Genomic DNA, 20,322 nt, shown 5'->3' on the forward strand with positions numbered 1-20,322 from the left:
ATCTCAACTCTAGTTGTTAACTTTTTAGATGAGTTATCTCAGGTGTAGCACATTTATCCATAATGCTTGTATTCCAATCTTCAGGGGACATATATAGGGTTATCCCATACTATACCTAGATGGAATCTTTCTTCCCAAAGCTACCTACTTTGCCTCTATTATCGATGGCCTATTGCTATTTTTAACTAGTCCAAATTCAAAACTGTATCCATGACTTCAATAGTCTCTAGCTTTTTCAGACCATGGGTCGACCTTGAACTTCAACCTACAATGTGGGACAACTTTTAAACATTTCACCATCCGTTTCTGTGTTTTTCTTTTTCTCCGTTTCCACCTTTTCCTACCTTCTTTTCCAACTCTCACTCTCTTAAAAGACAGCAACCCCTCAAAAAGTGACAGACAGAAGACAGTGAAAACATTGATGCAGCCACTGGTATGATTGAGCTGAGAGTCCCAGCCCATCGACTGAAACCTAGTTATGCCACATCACACCACTTTTCAAATCAGTAACATCAGAAAGATTTCAACATGTGTGGTTTGGCATCTGTCACGTTCATTAAAATATTACATTAATGACATGAAGTGAAATAAACAAATTAGCCACATTCCTACAGTGCGGTATAACTTTTTCGGTGTGGCAGTCAGTTCTGAACAAGCAGTTCTGAACATCTGCTCAAGAATATCCCTATAATGAACCACCGACTCCTGCCCTGCTCCTGAGTGATAGGATTTCTTACCTCAGTTACTAGTATAAACCGAGGATAAACATCATTCTTTCCAATCAGATTACAGTTCATAGCCCAAGAATGGCACTGGCGCAGGCATGATTAATGGCGGGTACAGACACATATTGACAGACTTTCCTGTCAAGAAATGGTTAAAATAAAATTTGCGGTGGGATTAGCCAGCATACACTGTAGTGCCTGGTGACAGATGCCCTGAAAATCTGGAAACATGTTGATTTATCTTAAAATAGTCCCCTTCTCCCCTATTTCATATGGTGCATTGCAGAAAGAATTTCCCTGGTGTCAACTGTGCCGTATGAGAACCATTGTCTGTCTGCTACTACAGGTCGAATTCCTGACCCATCAGTGTGTACCGCAAGCATAAATAACTCAGACATTCTAATTATAAATGCCCACATTTCTGCCATCACAGTGTTGCTGCTAGTGCACAGCTACAGTCACTGAGGTTTCTAAACATGATCTTGAGCTGCTTTCATTTCTAAGAACTTAAAAGATCAGTATTTTTTTTAAAAAAATCACTAGATGATACTGAAGCAGAACACTGTAAGCAAAGAACGATTTAAACTTGGCTATTTAAGGATGCTCACTTAAGAATCAGTGTACCCAGTTTTCAGTGGGAGAGTCACCTTTTTGCAACAATGGATTAGGTAATATTTTGGCGCATAATATTGAGAAATTGAAGCGTATTATGCTTGCTCAAGGTAAAGAGTTTAAGCACGTGTATGACTGCAAGATAGCAGTTTGAATAAAGTAAAGCAATTAAATTATTTATAATGAAAGGGATAGATGAACTTGCAATTTACTGAAAGATAAGGATGGTGGCTTCTTCAGTGTCAAACCAGCAAGAGGCCTTCATGTAGATAGGGTGAATGTTGACGAGGTAAGAGAAGGCTACCATCATTAAACCACATAGTACAAGCACCAAACACCTTACTCCCAACTAATCCTCTTTCACAAAGTCTTAGTGAGGAAGGATCAAAGTAGAAGCCTCCTTAGTTATATAGGTATCTAGCTCCATTTATTTCAAAGCGTTGCCTGCATCCAATGGCCTTTTAGAAAAACAAACAAGCTCTTGAATTAATGTTTCAAACAAGCGGGACCTTTATGTCAGAGTCATATCAGCCTATCTTAAATGAACATGCATTCTGTTCTCCCAGACTAATCATGTTTCTATTACGGCTACACATAACTACTGTATTCTAATTGTGATTGCACAATGTAATTATTTTTGATCAGATAACTCTCAATTTGTACTAGATTCTCTCTTTCCAAAAAGTATGCCGATAATGACGGCCCCATTATTCTTTACAGCTAAAATGAAAGGATATTGCTATGGATAAGGATATCTCAACCTGTCTTTCCCTGGGAGTCATTCTGAGTCCTCCATGCATCCACATTCCACTTAAGCCTCTGGGTTGTTAGAAAAAGTAAACTAGATGTGGGATACCTTTGGCCCTCTGGATTTGCTGAACTGGATACAACCGCCATCATCCAAAGCCATGCTTGCTGGGGCTGATGGGATTTGTAGTTCAGCAATATCTTGAGGGTCAAAGGTTATTCACACTTGATTTAGAGGAAACACCTTACCAAATGACCACTGGACAAGTACCTACTGTTCAGGGTGAGAACAGTAGTATCTCATTGCTATTTTCACTAACGCACATCTGACCGTGGGCCTGTTTTCTACTTGATTGTTATGTGGAAATATGTGTGCAAGAACAGCAGTAGCATTCTGGTATGCATATGCAAAGTGGTTCTTTAGTGCTTGGTACAGTAGTTGATGAAAGAGAAGATCCTCTTTGAACTCTCTAACCAATTCAAAACATTGAATTTGAAACTACATCAGTTTATGTTTGTGTTTAGGATCATAGTCATTTTGTATGCGGTACGATGGAAAATTGACAGATGAGGCATAGGCCAATGAATGCTTTGAGAGGGAGGTGGGGGGGGGGGCACCAAGCAGCAAAAGAAGGATTTCTGAATTGTCACAACTCCATTTTGAAATGGCCATGAAGAGAAGTGAATTTGCCTTGCCTCGTTTGACCCTTCTGTGCAATGGGAATAAACAACAAGTTGGGCTTTAAAAAATGCTTTTGAAAAATTAATGCCTACTTTTAAAGAATTCTGAAGGCAAAAAGAAGAAGAATGAGAGCTAAGCTATTTTTATGTTATTACTGAGGTCAGGAAAGAGCTGACAGAGATTAAGGGGATCCAGACAGAGCACACAGGTGCCTATTAACAGTCTTTAACAGACTGTGCTTATTATAATAATCTAATTTAACTGAAATGGGCTTAATATTATAATGCTATAAAGTCATTTCCATGGTCTCTTTATATATACTATTGTTACTATGCATGAATGCAATAGTCTGAAAGAAGACTGAGCAGGGTGTAACAGCTAAATAAGCTTTCTGACGGCACTTGCTAATTTTCTGCTTCTTCCAAATATCCTATAATACATATTTCTATGGTTACCCCTGGTTAAAAATATCAAATGCTCCATTAAAATAGTATAGGGGTATGCTACATAAAATATATACAATCCACTGGAGATCCAATTCTTTTTGGCACTGTCACTTGTTTCCTAACACCACAAATACATTTCTTTCTCTCCACAGTTCTTTCTAGGACCAGGCATCCTATCAATCAGTTGATATTACTGCACGTGCACAGTTTGTATGGGCTGCCACTTGCACAGCGGCCATACAGGCAAGAGTGGCAGTCCGTCCGGATGCCTGTACGGCCGGCGCATGAGAGCGGCAGCCCATACGGACACCACGTGAGCAGCGCCCATACGGACTGCGGGCGCCCTTGTTAGCTCTACAGCCAGGGGGAGTCAGGGGCCATCTTGTCACCCTGGGCAGACCACCCCCTCCGCCCCCTTCCTACGCCACTGCTCAGAAGATGATCGAAGCCTCTGGGTAGGTAAATGTGGGAGGAGACAATCCTTCCATTTAACCTCCTTTAAGTACACTTCCCTTAGAATAAATTTATGTTTATATACATGTTCAGAGTGAGTTGGCTGAATCCTAAAACTTGGAACTGGAAATTTAGCACTGGGCCAGGTTGGCTCATGTACCAGTTCTGTACCACCCTGCCCAACCCATCCCCTCCATCCCTTATTCATGTTGCGCCACTGCGTCATCCATTCAGCTGACTCAGCACAGAACTTCCTCCATCTATTTCCTAGGAAAAGGAAAGGCCCACTTTATTTGCACGAACTTGCTCTAAACCTGCTGTTTCACTCTTTCCCACATTAGACACATCTTACGTTATAACATCATGACTCAAAAGAACTTTGGTTATGGCCAAGTCAGCATATGGAATTTCAACATAGTTAATTCGCCCATGCTACTCAGTTGGAAGCATCCGTTTTCACTTCCAGAATATTTGGTCCCACAGGTAAGAACCGGTAACAAGTCTTTTGTGCTGTGCCAGGTCATGCTGCAACTTGTGTTTCATGCGTAAATGCACAGTCACCTTTGCTCTTGCAACATGCATGATGCAGCAGTACACCCAAGGCACACCACTGCACTGCTAAAACAGGTATCTAGGGATAGAACTTGTCCCATTATCGTAGCTCTTAACATCCCACTCTATGAAGTATCGCAGGCTTTTGTTGACCAGGTTCGCTTTTATTGTTTCACACTGTGCTTCAACACACAAGGGTTGTTAACGGGTTATTGAGTGGGTGGAACTTGTTGGCCGTTTGACAGCTGTTTTCTCCAAACCACTTAGCTTGGAGCAACTCCCAGCGGGACTACTCCAAATACAAAGCAGTTTTAAGTCATGGGGGCTGCAGTATTTTGCGTTTGTTATCAGAACTGCGGAAACAGGACTGGAATGTGGTGTCTCCTTTGCTCCCACAGCCTTACTAATTCTAAAACTGTAAATTTTCAGTTCAAAGCACCCCAGAAGGGACAAGCCCTATAACCTAATGGGGTGTGTGTTTTAATTATTATGCTCACCATATTGGGTTCTCGAAATTGTCCTGTTAGGACTAATTCTTAAGCGACAACACAAGAAGCAGCACTAGAGGGGAAAGGTGCCAACCCGGCCTTCTACCGGTCTAGCCTGACATACGTGCAGTGATTGCTTTTACTGGCCCGCAATGGTTAATGATTGAAAGGGAGGCTTATCCTTCTCTCCCGCCCTGCTCTATACCTCGCTGCCAGCTGGAAGCAAAGGCTCACAACAGCCTGGGGTGAAATATGATCCCATTCCAGGTTCCGCGGCGCACTCCCCAAGCCTCCTTCGCTTCTGGGCCATTGTGGAGAGAAAGAGAGAGAAGCGCGCGCGCGCTCTTTTCCCTGCCCCGTTTCTTTTCTCTCTCGCACCGGCCAGCGCCCGCCTGGAGCTGAAGGTGAGCCGGGAAAGAAGCGGGGAGGGACGCGGCGAGGGAACGAAGCAGCGAGGGGAGGACGACGAGTCCGACGAGGAGGGACGCAGGGGGGAGAAGGCGGAGCTTCCCGACCGGGAGGAAGCGCTTGGCACCCCCTGCAGCAGCAGCAGCAGCAGCAGCAGCTTCTGAGCAGAGAATGAAGCCCGAGCGGAGACGCCGAAGGAGAGGCGGCAGCAGCAGCGGCGGCGGCGGGCTGAGGGAAACAGCCAGAGCGGCCAGGTAGGCGCCTCGCGGGGCGGAGAGCTAAGCTGAGGCGAGCGGCGAGTAGCCGTACCGGGGAAAGAGTCCGAGGGGATGCCGGTGTCGCCGCGGCACGTGGAGCCGAGCAAGCCGGGCAAGGGAGTGGCTAGGGTGGGTCGGCGGCAGGAAGAGCGCGCGGGTGGAGAGAGACCCCCTTGAGGAGCGCGCCCTGGTCTCCCGGACCCGCCGGGCGCGCGAGGCGCTTGTTTTCAAGGGGTGTTTGTGGCGCGCGGAAAGTGGGCTACGCTTGGCTTTATGACCGGAGGGCGGGGAAAGGGGAGAGAAAGAGAGCGCCTAAGCTCCGGGCCGCCGGTCTCCCTTCTCGAGGGCGCCCTGCTCCAGCCCTTCCTCCAGTTTGGGGAAAGGGGAGGCGGCCGTCTTGCGCGTGAGGCTGAAACAATAGCGGGCTGGTCTCCTTCCCCGCGCGCAGATGGGGGTCTTAGAGGGGCGGCGGGGCGGGAACTGGTGCTCGGTCTGCCCCCACTTCTTCCCGCCCCTTCGTCTCTGTATGTACCCCCCCCCACACACACACACCGCGTGTTTGGAGAGGCAGTTAGCAGCAAGGAGCAACAATTTATGCCTTAGCTTTATAAGTTTCCCTGCCTCTTTTTTTCTTTTCTAGGGAGGAGCAGACCTGAGCTGTAGGCACCCGAGCGAGCGAGCGAAACTGAGCGCGAGCAGCTGCTGAACGGGGCCATCCCAGCTCGGGTTGCTGATCTGCCCCATCCTTACAGTTCAGCAAGCCGAAGAGACGAAGCCCCTCCCGAACTGTCGATGCAGTCCGTGCAAGAGGACGCTCTCAGCCTCGCTTTCCCTCTCGTCCAGGAAAACTAGCAAGAGACACCTACAAAACTGGTTCGGATGTGGGCAGACCTGACCCTTCGGGCTCTTTTTTGTGCACGTGAAGAGCTTGCAAAATAGCCCAGGTTGTTAATCCTTGGACACATAGCCACTTCTTGAGCCGAGAGACGGATCTTCCTGCACCTTTCTCTTTACGGAGAGGGTTGATCAAGCAAGGAACTGTGTACAGTACTTCTTTACCGTGCTGTGGGAGAGGGAGTAGGAGAAATCAAAGTAGATGCTGCAAAACACAATGTGTTGGAAAAGCAACGGTGTCTGTTTGGAATAATCATTTAGCATCTGAAGAAACATTCACGCCTCCCACTAAGCTTGCCCTTCACTTTGTCTTTTTAGTATTATTCCTTCCCCCTGCTGGTTATCTTCCGTACCCCCTCCCCGGTGTGTTTCGACTCTACCAAAACACTCTTTTCTGGAAATATAAACCAGGTGGCGGTTGACAGCTGAAGATAAAAGAATAAGCAAGAGGTGAACTGGGAATGAGAGTGATGCCCTTTTATCTCCCCTCTTCTACAAAGATGAGGTGCTTTCTGCTGGAGCTGACATCTCTTCTGCTACTGGGTAAGAGGCTGCCATTCTCTGTCAACAGTCCCTGGCAAGTTTTAAACTCACCATTAACCCCCCCCCCCCATCTAGCAGTGCTTTCTTATAGCAAGTCTGCCTTTTATCATAATCTTCTGGGCAGTTCCTTCTGGTATATAACATCATGTTGTTTCCCTCCAAAAGCAGAGTTGTTGTTGTTGCAACTTAAAGACAGGGGACTTCTCATCATGAACTCGCTTAATTTATATTGTTGTCGTTTCTAGCCCTTTTTCTGTTGTGCTTTAAATAGAATTGTGTCTGGTTTTGGGATGCCACATGCAGAATTGAATTCAGTCAGCAGGGCTTTCATGCTGAAGGAAGTATTTGAGTTTTGAGGACAAGTACGGAGCCAGCGGGCAACAGAAGATGTGAGGTTGCCAGTTGGTTAATGTATGTTTTGCAAGGAAAGCAACACGGTGGTACCGCAAAGACTTAACATGTTGATTGTGGCATGTGCCATAAGCATGGGTGGACTAGGGGTGCAATGCTACTCCCCCTATGTTGATGACTGGAGGGGGCGGCATTAAGATGGCCCATTGGTGCCTCCTGGCCTCTGCCAGAGAAGAGTAGTACTGCTAGTGGGGCCCCAGTTGGTGGAGAGTTATAACCCCAGTTTTCCAGATAATGTATCCTGTGGATGCCCTGAGGGTACCAGTCAGCTATACCAGCCTAGAGCTGACATAGAGAATATGTCTAAACCTTCCCCACCCCTCCTGTGCCAACCAGCATGAGCCAGCAGGACCTGGGATGTGATGGTGGGCCTGCTGTTGCGCACCCCTGACCCCAGGATAGCTCTGCCTGTGCATGAAGTGGGCTCTAGTCCACAAAAACGTACGCTACAATAATTCTATTGATGTCTAAAGCACCACAAGCCTTCTAGGCTTTTAAAAGTAAAACAACAAAGATAGCTGCCCTCTGGGAATTCCCACCCCCCCTCAACAGTAGAAGTAGTGATTTGGCTAAATTCCAACTCGGGGAACAAGGGACGCTCTCGGTACAATATACTTCGCTGTCTGCTATCAAGTGATTTGTTGCAATGCTTGCCTGTGTTCTTAAACAGCTGCTGTTCATATCCCAGAAGTGACTATGGGTAGATGAAGCGAAACTGTATGTAGTTCCGTAAAGTGCATTGTGATTTTTCTGGATGAGAGATGCTACAACGCTGTAATTGTTCTTGTACACGTTTAAGAGGGACTGAATGCAAGGCAGTGAAAAAATCCCATGTGTCTCCGGCGAGGTTCACATGGTTAGTCTGGCAATTACACAGTTTGCTTATTGAATAAAACCAGGGATAGGGAAAATGCAGCAGAATACATGGCTGGAATGGGGAGTGTGGTTGATGAAGATGAGCAAAAATGTTTGTGCTTTGTTGATAAGATCTCTCTTTCCCCATTCCAGCCATGGAATAATAATAATTATTATTATTATTATTATTATTATTATTATTATTATTATTATTATTTATACCCCGCCCATCTGGCTGAGTTTCCCCAGCCACTCTGGGCGACTATCCACTATGACTTTTTAAAAAGGCAGTTCTGAATACTTGAAGGAAAATGAGCCAAGCAGCTAGTGTGGCTTTTATAATATTGGTTTTAAAACAGCCGTGCAGTTAGTCACTTGCTTGTTTATCAGCAGTGAGTAGCTTTCCAGACCTGCTACTCAGACCTGTGACATAAGGATACACTCAGGTGGGTCTGCTGGTGTTTTGTGAATAAATCTTGTGCTTATTTGCAATGCTGATTTTTTATTTAAAAATCAGTAGTCTTCTGAGCAAGACACCTTTGCAAAACTGTTCTGTTTGATCTGCAAATCCTTTGACCTTATTTACTAACAGGAAAGTTTTTGGGGATCCCTTAATATGCATGTTTGCTTGGAGGTAAGCCCCCCTGAAATCAGTGGGACTTGCTCCCATGTAACTGGTGCGTACGGTTGCAGCCTAAGGCATAATCTGTCAAGTGATTCTATTGTTTTCTGATAGCTGACATGGATGAACTGGAATTGCTTATTCAGTAAACATGACTAGCTTGAGCACTAAATCCCTTTGGCTTAAGGACAATATCATTGTGAGTAACGTATTCCTAATATGGTGTGAATGCTTCCCTGATCTCCTTTTAATGTCAGTGTCCCAGCCCAACAGTAGAGGGCTCTGTGTTACTAGAGGAGCTGTCTTCTATGGTGATATAGAAGCAAGGATCTGACAACGGAGTTTTCAAATAATTTAAATGTTGGCCCCAGTGTCCTGGTTCAGTGCCAACCTCTTAACTGTCTTTCACTGACAGCTTCAGTAAAAAAGCAACAAACCACTCTGCAAAGCTCCCGTTCTTACAACTTTTATCTCAACCAGTGCAGCTGTATCTCGTGTTTTTTGTTCAAATGTCAAAATTCCTGTTTCGTCTCCACCTTGACGAAAAGAATGAATGCTGCTGGTGGTCTATGTGGAGTAGATTTGAAACACACAAGGCTGTTTCTGTTTCTTCAGGCACTTTTGCTAGGTATGCTAAACTGATGTTTTAAATTACACACAACAGATCTGGCGATGCCTTGAAGGTATTGTGATACTTGGAGGCTCTGCGCTACATGGAAGTTTTTCGGGTGGGGGGGATGGAGTGCATCCGTAAGCTAAACTTGATTTGCTTCTCCAAAGAGAGGTGGGTAATGTGAAGTCAAAAGCTTTATCTTGTTCTATAACTCGAATTTTCTAACTGAACGGTTTGGAAAGCCCTTTTTTGTTGAAGGTGCTCATCGTGTGGCTCAGAACTTGCAGCAACTTACGACGTCAGATCTCGGTGTAGTTCGTGTTTCTTTTACCGTTTCATTTCGCATTTTAGAATGTCAGGGAAGTAAGAAATTGGGAATTTTAAGAGGGATGGAGGATGAAACGCAACTCTGGTGTAACCATGGGAGAAGTCAGGAGGGGGAAAATGCCCTGCAGAGCCATGGATTGAAAAGTCTCATCTGGCATGTGGGCGTCGTACAGAGGGTACTGCTGAGTTTCTTTTCCTTGCCCAGCAGTGCTTCAGTTACAAGGCTTTGAGCAAGTGGCATTTCATCATGCTGAGTATATAATGGGGCGAAATAGGGTAAAGTATTGTAAATAACCCTTGCGCAGTAATGAGACTGCTAATGCCTCTGTCAGGCGCTGCTGGGCCTGTGTGTACTTCCGAGATTTACTTGCTTCCTCCAAAGATGCAAAGTCTGATACCAATATCAGCAGTGTAATATATAGGAAACAAAACATAATAGGCTTAGAGAAAGTTATGGAACTCATTTTCCCCTGGCTGGTTTATGAATAGTTTCCCTCTTTCTTTCATAATAGCTAGACTCCCACCAGTGACTGAACACCGAAGGACTGTAAATTGTGTGCTGTGAACAAAAGGGATTCTCTGAATTTCTATGTAAGCTCTTCTTCTGTTCCCTCTGTGCTCGCTTGCATTATAACGGTTAATTTGTTTTGTGGTTGTTGTTTTTAAAGTAGGCATAAAATAGGATGGGTGTGTTAATAGCTGTTTAACTGCCCCTTGACACACATTGTGGTCCAGTGGATGCTGGTGGACTTGGAATTTAGACTTCTGGATTTAAATGCCATTCCAGCCATGAGCAAATTGCTGTTGTAGAATGGAGACGGGACACTACCTTCTGCTGAGTCAGGCCATTAATCCACTGCCTAAGAAGCTGAGACGACAGGATGGCCATAGTGGGTCTTCTTTTTATTTAAATTTGTAAGAAAGTTTTTTTTTTTTTTAAAAAGCAGCTGATGGGCAGGATCTGGATCAGGGCTGTGGCATGGGGGGAGGTGTGGAAAGTTTTTTAGGACTCTGATTTATATTCAACCAAGTTTTATTCAGAGATGATCCATTGAAATTAATCAAGCTAAGTTAGACATTGGCATTTTATTAAAAAAAATGAGTGTACGCTGAGTAAAAGTTGAATGCAATTCTTTTCCACTCATGTCACCTTCCCAGTGAAAACTGTTCCCTCCAGTTGTTGTTTTGCCCATTAGAGAATACTTGGCATGCACAGGGACTGTGTGTGTAGGTTTCCCTTAAAGGTGCAAATAGCAGATGGGGGAATTTTTAAAATTGGGAAAATAGCATCCCCCAGGGAGCTCTTTGCCATTATTTATAAAGTTACGGAAGATGCCATAATAGATCCCTCTTGTTGTTTATGGTCTGGCCCTCACGCAAAAGACACATTTCTAGCCTTGTTGCATGTAATCCTTTAATTAGGGACACAATTGTTTGAGCCAATGCACTGTTGGCCTTCCCTTAATGAAATTAATTACTTCATAAGGATCTTTTGAGACTGAGCACTCCGTGGCACTAAAAGTGCTCTAATAACTATTGGTCATAATAATTCTGAAAGGCAGGGAATGGCTTAAATCAGTGTTTTGTGAAACATGAGAATCTTCACATCAATTGACTTTCGTTAACAGAGCTACTCAAACAAGGGAGACATACACTTCAGTCCCTCAGCACTACACTTTGATTTCATCTAGGCCAGACTCTTGATATTTTATGTTTCTTGCTATGTGCACAAGACCATAGCCCATGAAAAGCACATAACTCTTCAGTGGGCACTAACCTGTTCTAGAATGGCACTGGCAGCAAGCAGTGATAGTCCACTTTTCTCTGTATAAGAGGGTGCAACGAAGAAACACTGAGAGATATTTCTGCTTCCAGTGCAAGATTCCCCTCTGCATTTCTGCCAGTGCCTTAATCTATAAAACCAGACTATAAATCCAGTTAAACTTTCCTGTATGCATAAACATACTTCATCTATATGCTGGTGAGGTTGTGGGGGCAGAGGCAGCTATAGGGACTTGTGGTGGACATGCCCAAAGGTGGCATATTTGAGGGAGCAAGTGTTCAATGAAATAAAAGTAAAATCACTCTTCAGCATATAGGAGTCTCCAGAGCTTGCATTACTGAATCAGTATTTAAATGAGAATTAAGACTTGGTGGATAAACCACTAATTGGATTTCTCTTAATGGCAGCAAGTATGGTTGTAGCCACATTCTGGAAGGACTTAAAAGGTGCAAACGTGAGCACTTGTTACAAGAGAGTATGGCGTATTGCCGTTACTGAAAAATTGATGGACAAATTGAGACTATCAAGAGGGACAAAGAACAAGCACACCTTTTCAGGAGAATGGTGGAGCTTTATTTTGTTCACAAGTACCCCAGGAAACGGAAGCCCAATATCAAAGATTTAAACAAACGTGTGGATCATGTAATAGGAACGTGTTTTACAGATGTATGCTTTTATAAGGTGTGTTGTATGGATGGAAATACAGGTTTTCGTAATGTATTTTTGGGGTCTGTGGGAAAATTTCATTGGTTTTGTTGGATATGGGTTATCTTTGTGTATGCGATTTTCTGCAAATAATACAAATCAAAGTAATTAAATCAAAGTAAAACCAGACTTGAGTCTTAGCACCACTAACTAGGAAGTAATATCATTTGTCCTGGAACCCCTCTAACTGGGTTTGTTAACTCAGTGCTGAGAAAACACACTTTGTGTGTATACAAACATTTTTGCTAGATATTTTCCAAGACAAAGCATTGAATTTTGGTTCTGGAGCTTTAGTGGTGAGCTTTGATCTTGCTGTAGAGATCATTGAGATAATACATTTGTTCTAAACTGGAAGAGTGTATGTTGGTATACTGTTTATTGAAGTAAATGATTCTAGATCAGTAGGAAGACTTCTGTGAGGTGTCTTGCTTTCTGTGAGACTACTCTTTAACTTTATTAATTTGTTTCTAAGCCAACAACAAATTTGTTTGATGGCCAACAACAAATTACAGATTAATTCTGGAGATTTCAATTTTTGTGTCTTTCCTACTTAATTTCAGTTATATGTTTAGCAGTCATGTTGTAGTAATTCTCAATTATTTCAGTAGGTCTACTGGATGACTGGATCTAACTCATAGGGAAGTATTGGGCTAGGAGTCAGTATAGAAAATAGAGCCTCTGTTCAGTACCTGAGAAGCTGATGAATTCTTAGAACTATGAAGGCTCTGAAGCATAAGTTTCAGAAAAGGGGTTTTGTTTTTACTGCTGTTGCTTCTGCTGCAAAGTAAACTGCAAGGTCTATACAAACAGTTGCCGGGGAAGGGTAGAACACAAAAGTTATTCAACCTAACAATAAGTTAATGAAGCATACATTCTGACATGCCTTCTGTGGTGCAATGCAAACTCTGATGTTACCCAATTTCTAGGCTGCAGATCTTTTTCTCCTGCTTCTTGTGCCAGACGTTTGCATTCTCTGGTAGGAGGATAAACTTCCCAGATACCACTGATTGACCTGCCTGTGACCATCAAGGGCATATAGGGCCTCAAGCCATTGTCTGACATGAATTGCAATAGTATGACTGTCTTTGCCTTTTAAATGGCTAGATACCCTTTTGCAACCTGGTGTGTATATGGACTCCACATTTGTATTTGCATCCATTTCCTCTTTCTCCATACAGTGCTCTTAGATACTTGCTGGATAACTGTTCTGGAAAAGTTTTTATTAGCTGTTGGTTATCTGATGTAGGGAAGCAGAATAGTTTGTTTCCCCAGGCAAACTTGAGATTTCTCCATTCTTAAGGGGAATGGAAAGTTTAAAAACCGCTTTTCATCTTTCCTGAACATGTATCTGCTATCACATCTGGCCTAACTGTGGCAAAATATTCTGCCCTCATCAATCAAGAATAAGGGTCTTTCAGATAAATGCCACTGGGAAGTTTGTTAGGATTCCATGGACTACATTTTTGTCTGTCTAGTAACTACAGTGGTACCTCCGTCTAAGAACAGTCCTGTTAATGAACGATTCGGGCAACGCACTCCGCAAAACCGGAAGTAGGTGTTCGGCTAGCGAACTTTGCCCTGGAAGACAAAACGGAAGCCGACCAGTGGAAGGGCACCGGCAGTGGGAGGCCTCATTGGGGAAAGCGCACCTCAGTTTAAGAACGCTTTCGGTGTAAGAACAGATTTCCGGAACGAATTAAGTTCATAAATGGAGGTACCACTGTATTCAGGTTTACAGTTATGTAATAGCACAGTACTTTTTTAAAAGAGGTCTGGCATCTTGTCCTGCCACACAAGACCTCCTCCAATATGTGTACTGAGCAAAACCGTACAGTGAATAAGAAGGTGGCAACAAGTCCCAGTAATACACATGCCTAGCTCCGTTATTTGCTGTATTGTGGTTTTGCAATCTCAGGTCTTACTTGGAGGCTGGATTTGAGTGGACACTAGAGGCAAGCCTAGGGAGCTATGGCTGAATCCAGGCAAACAGAAGGTTTGTTGCCCTTGCAATCAAATAGAATTATCCAGGTAAGAAAATGATGGAGGTTGGATCTTGTGACCTAAATGGAATCAAAATCGGAGAAAGTGTCAAGGTAGCACAAAGAGTTTAAGATGAAGCCTGGGCCTTTCTCTTGTGTGAGAGACTGTGGTTGACAAGTGTGGTCAGGAGAGGAAACACAAAGCTGAGGTGCAAGTAGGCATAGAAAAAAGATCTGCAAACCGTGGTGCCCCATTATGTCCTTCAGAAATTGACCAAAGCTGACAGGAAATAAGTATCCTGGATTACTCCTAAGGTGGAATATGCTACCAACTTGTCTGTCCTCTCAGGGCTGATAATTTATCCACTAATTAAGACTTCATCTGAGCAGCTGAGGCACTAGTAGTTTGAACAGCTGTTGCTAGACCTATTGCAGCATTGGTGTCAATGACATTCTGCGTAGGTTTGTTCATGCATATTCTTTTGCGTTAAACAAGCCTTTAACTTGCTTTTGTGTGCTTCAGGAGCATAAAAACGAGTTAAAGCCTTAGTAATGTATAAGTAATGTATGGAGGTGTGTGTGAAAAACTGAAGGTTTTCTTAGAGGATTAGGCCTGGTTCACACGTTATGCTTAGCCAAACTACAGTTTAACATGAATGTGCAAATGTGTGGACTTCCAGAGATTGTTCTGCTGTTGCGTTGAACCAAGCCATGGTTTGGCTTAACAAATTGTCTGAACGCAGGCTCATGGTTTAGCTCTTCCTGACAAATCAAAAGCTGTACACCATAGGACAAACCTTGGTTGCAGCTTGTGGTTAGTCTTCAGAGAACTATGATTTTTGGTTTGAATGACATATTAAGCCAAACCATGGTTTAGTGAAACAGCGGAATTGACTGGGGAGGAGCAAAGTGGCTGTGATCTATTCTTCTGGAGCCTGCACACATGCACAAAGCCATGTTTTGGTTTAGTGTGAAGTGCAAACCAAGCCATTGTGTACCCTGAGAAGAAGCTTCTTCTGTGCAGTACTTGGTACAATGCAAGCAACGAGATACCTATCCTAAGGACTACTCTCTTCTTGGTTTAAAACAGGACAAATTGCATTTCCAAGATTGGAAAGAATTGTTCAGCTTGTATATGCAGTAGTATGCATTAAAATTTAGAAGGAGGAAGAATATACAAAAGGCAGCATAAGTTTGTGAATGCTTTCCACGTAATATGTTTCTCTGATTATATGTAGACATATATTCATATTGTAAATATTAGAAGAGTGGCTGCTTTAACTGAGGCATGTATTAGTGAGACTATTGCACTAAACTGCCAAAAGCTCACTCTAGCTGCTATAGGTAAAATTTGCTTTGATTTGCAATGGTAGGGTAGCAAGAGACTCTGTACTACTATAACAGTTTGCTACTGTTCTTGTAATCTATTTCTGCCTAATGATGCTCTCTTATTCTACAGCACTATGTGGGTGGAAAGTGCTCATACTTCTGTTCATTCCTGCAGAGCTTGCTCCTGTTTCCTCCTACTGCCACCATTCTTCTTCTCTGTTTCTACTCCTACTTGCATCTTGTGTATATCCTACACAGCCCTGCATCAGATACTGCAAATACATTCCCAATATTTTTGGGAGGAAAAAGCACAAAATGCGTTTGCATAGATATTGCATAGAACTATAAAGTTGGGAAACATACACATGGACTATCTAGTCCCTATGACTTGCATTAAGGCGGGTTGTCCTATACTTAATATGCACACAACTGATGTCATCCTATCTCACATGGAAAATCTCTGAGGGTAAATCTATATTATCATGTTTTGAAAAAGGGCCACATATTCACAATCTGAAACCCAAACTGCAATATATCAAATGCCCAGATCAGCTGTGGCTTGGGAACTGTTGTATGTGCACATCAGTAACTATAATTAACTCAGGTTGTTGACGAAGATGTAGATTGATGGAAGGATATATCTTCTACTGGTATAAATTTGATTTGATGTCAACGAAAGGTGAAAGTGAGCCCAGGATAACCAACCATGTAAATAGGTCCTACTTTTAGTACAGCTCCTAGCTCACTGTTGAAACTGTAGTAGTAGGAAAATGTATTTTTATTTTTTTTGCCAAAAAAAGAGGCGCAGTCCTTATGATTCATGTCAGAATAGGTCTACAAAAGCAAAATTATAAAAACTAGCGGCACAAAACTAATAACAGTTAACCTGTGTCATCACTTAAGATGGGACAATGTTGAACTGAGAAATTAAGGCTGATGGATCTCCAGTCAAGCCAACAGTGATGGCTTGTGAGTTAATTTAAGTTTGCCTAAACTCTAAAGTACAGTGTGGAGATATTTAAGAAGTACATTTGATCACAGTCAAGGATATTCAGAGTGACAAACATCAGGGATGCACAGAGAGCAGTAGTGCTCAAATGGGGCAGAGAAGTAAAGAAGATTTATTTACTGAACTTGGAGTGAAAAACTTCTGGCTGCTGCTGTATCTCTGGGAATTTTTACCCAATATGCTTCATAGAGGCAAAATGGCGGCTGTATACCAGTCAGCTTCCTACCAGTTGATGGGTGGAAGAGCCAGCACATGCAGGTTCCCTTTTCAAATATTGACCTTTATGTGTAGATGTTGGCAGTTTGATGGAGAGGTGCACTTGCCCTTGGGACTGCTAACAAATACTGGCTTTGATCATTGAAAAAGCTGTGAAAAACTGAATATTGTAGCGCTGTGAAACATGTTTTCATGAAGAAATGTATGAACTGATGAACTGGCATTACCTCCATGCTGTCTTTACTTCAGTTCTCAGAAGAATCTTGGAACAAAGGTGAACACACTGAAGTATGTTGTTGCAAATGTTCTTGCCTTTACCATGTCTATGAATTCCCAGCAGTGACAACATCAGGGACAAACAATATTAAGAAGAACATAAGAAGAACTCTTCTGAATCATACCAAAGTTCTCTCTGGTCTAACATCCTTTTTTCTAGCAGTTGTCACCAACATTTCTCTGGAATGCACACAAATGGACCACAAAAGCAGTACAATGGTACCTCTAGTTACATACTTAATTTGTTCCGGAGGCCCGTTCTTAACCTGAAACTGTTATTAACCTGAAGCACCGCTTTAGCTAATGGGGCCTCCCGCTTCCGCCGCGCAATTTCTGTTCTCATTCTGAAGCAAAGTTCTTAACCTGAAGCACTATTTCTGGGTTAGCAGAGTCTATAACCTGAAGTGTATATAACCCGAGGTACCACTGTAACCCCCTATTTTTGCTCACATTACCTGGGCTGGTTCTGACATATTGCTCTGAAAATTGGAGGTTGCACATCATGGCTCATATCCATTTATAGTTTTCCTCCATGAATTAATTTGTCTAATCTCCTTTACTACCTTTGTGGCAGCAAATTCTATACACTAATTCCCTAAAATTAGTGCTGCAGAAGCAGTGAAAAAAGGTTGGCAAGTTTTGAATGCACCTTGAGTGTTAATGTGCCTGAAAATATTTCAGGTATCTACTCTTGTTATCCCATCTTTTCAAGAGGTGGTCATGCAGATGAGTGCTGTGCAGATAATCCTAAGAGAAGTTACAAAGAGAACTACAGCAGAAGTGATACAAGTTGGGTTTGTATTCAAAATGAGAGAGGGTTTTGGACATGCCTACACAGAATGCCATTGATTGCAGAGAAAAAGATGAGTCTGCATGTTGTAATAAATTTTACAACAATATTATTGTTGATGAACCAACAATTTGTGAGATTTACACCACAGTGCTGGATTACCTTTTGCTACCACCACAATATCATTTTTACATAATGTGGCATAGTGAAAGAAATGCTTGTGACATGATGAAATAAATTGATGTGTTCACCCGCCCACCAAAGAATTATCTGCAGTGAGCAAAAACTGTGTTCATTAAATGCAGGTGTAACACATACAAGGTGTGTGAGAATTAGGCTTTGGATTCCTGTAAAGTGGCATTGCAGCCCAACATATTGGAACATTTGTATTTACAAATGGAGAAGTACTTTCATAATATATAATGAGAAAACATGAAATTCAAGATAAAGATACAGTGACTCAAAAATGAACAAAAAACCCAGAAAATTATGGATTCTAATTTCAGTTTTAATTTGTATACTGCTCTTTCACACACACATCGCTGTACTCAAGTTGGTTTACAACCTATCAACTTGACACAGACAATATAACTAATGGTTTCATAAAGCCTTTCTAGCTGACAGCAGAGATTTCATCATTTCCCAGCATGGCTCTTATGCACAGAACCTTGGTAACTTGCACCATTACAAGATGCTCCACAGAGAATGCGCTGAGCAAACTACATGATTATGAACAGACGAAGAAGAGCCATGCTACACTGCATATCTTGTATGACTGTTTGGGTTGCTGAAACCAAGTTAACAGCATTATGCAAAGTTAAAAAGTAGTAAAAAAATTAAAAGCCGATGCAATTGACCATGTTTCTGCTTTGAGAGTACCAGAACCCCAGTTTAGCCTCATGGTGACTCTTGAATTGTAGAGTTGGAAGGGACCACAAGGCTAATCTAGTCCAACCCCCTGCAGTGCAGGAAATTTTCACCCATGATCCTGAGGTTGAGACTCTCATGCTCTACCAACTGAGCTATCTTGCAGCCTATACACTGTTGCTGACTAAGCAAAACGAAAAGGTCTTTATTGTATTTTTCTTTATTATTTTTTAAATTTTGCGGGGGTGGGGTGGGTGGGTTCTATTTTAAAAGCAGCACATTCAAAATATTCATTTTAAATAATAGGGGGAAATGCAATACAGATTTAGTTTTTCCAGTAAACAACTAGGTTACCACGTTTAAAGATCCGAGTTATTAGGGTGCAGGGAAGGAGTTCCCCTGGCAAGGATTAATTTCAGTACCTGGTTGAGACTGTGGTTCAGTATATGCCTTTCATAGAATACTACTTCCTCTTGCATCTTAGGCCTCCCTATTAACACTTCCTCAAACTGTCATACAAATGGATCTGGAATAATCTGACAGTGATGCTAAATTTGGCTTTCTCCTCCATGGCCCTTGAGGTTAGCAAGGTTGGTGGTGATGCTCATAAGTTACCACGCAACAAGCTTGTAAGGCATAATAGCTACTTTAGAAATTCCATAGAGATGCTGCTAAAAGCATAGGGATGATACTGATGTAATAGATTTGAGCTTTGGAAATCCACTTGGAGGGATTTCCACAACATTGCTTTTGGTTACTGAAAACTAAATTTATTATACATCCAAATAGCTGGATAGATGAATGATGTTATACAGTGTGAAATACATTCTGCAAGCTTAAATATTATGGAAACATACCTCAGGCATGTGTATGTGTGTTGTGCTGGCATGTAACCAGTTTTGTTTATTGTATGGTCTCTGTGTGCTTAAAATCGCCTTCTCCAAAGGAGTCCTCTAAAGTTATGGAAGATGGGCACTTGTCATTAATCCTGGAAGTCATTGTGGTAGAGACCACAGCCCACATTTCATGGATAAATCTTTCAGCTAGGCTCTTCAATGTAAGAGTAGGAGAGAGAAAAATAGTAATAATAAATATTTCTTTATTGCTTTAAGATACAGTACTACATTATCTCAGTCCTATGAGTAGTTTACAAACATTGGTTGTTGTTGTTTAAAAAAAAGTTTTTAAAATAGCAGCCAAAATACAAACAGTACAGAACAGCAACTCGACACAAACATAGCAACATAAAATCCATTGAAGCCTCCATAAGGACATGCTTTGATACCTGCATTCATGTATTTTTGGATCTATTTTTAGATTTTTTTATGTTGCTGCTTTGATTAGGGGACCATCCACATCGCCTTCAAACAGCTGCGTATGTTTATTATGAGATGAGCAGCTTCATTTTAAAAATGTTCTTAGGCTATTTCTTTTTTGGGGGGAAATTAAGACTTGGTTGCTTTTGGAAAAGACTGGAAGAGATAGAATTAATTTTCTCAATTGCTTTGGATATATCTATTGAGACAGTACTGTTGGATAACCTTTGCACTCTGCATCTCATAACTGCAAACCTGTTGGGTATTTAAAAATCGCTCTGCTTTTGTTTAATGCTTGTTCTGGAGACCTGGTGGTGGTTTGTAACAGGTTAAAACAATGCTCTGTTTATAGCCTTTTGGTGAGGCAAACGCGTGTCCCCTTTTAAAGAAAGTTCTTAAATTCTGTTTTTGTCTTGC

At 42.3% G+C, this 20,322-nt stretch overlaps 1 protein-coding gene across 3 annotated transcripts in view; it reads left to right on the top strand.

Moving 5' to 3' along the window:
* The first annotated feature begins 4,939 nt into the window (after positions 1 to 4,939).
* IGSF3 (immunoglobulin superfamily member 3) overlaps positions 4,940 to 20,322 on the top strand; it is a 123,521-nt gene continuing 108,138 nt past the window's right edge. Inside the window, exons 1-2 of one of the 3 annotated variants that reach the window (XM_077927253.1) lie at positions 4,940 to 5,367; positions 6,011 to 6,807. In XM_077927253.1, coding sequence (XP_077783379.1) covers positions 6,726 to 6,807 — 82 coding nt within the window. In that variant the 5' untranslated portion in view covers positions 4,940 to 5,367; positions 6,011 to 6,725. The remainder of the gene's footprint in view (positions 5,368 to 6,010; positions 6,808 to 20,322) is intronic. The other 2 variants (XM_077927251.1, XM_077927252.1) reach the window with 2 other exon arrangements.

This window comes from Podarcis muralis, chromosome 4 (genome assembly GCF_964188315.1).
Source record: "Podarcis muralis chromosome 4, rPodMur119.hap1.1, whole genome shotgun sequence".
Taxonomy (NCBI): domain Eukaryota; kingdom Metazoa; phylum Chordata; class Lepidosauria; order Squamata; family Lacertidae; genus Podarcis; species Podarcis muralis.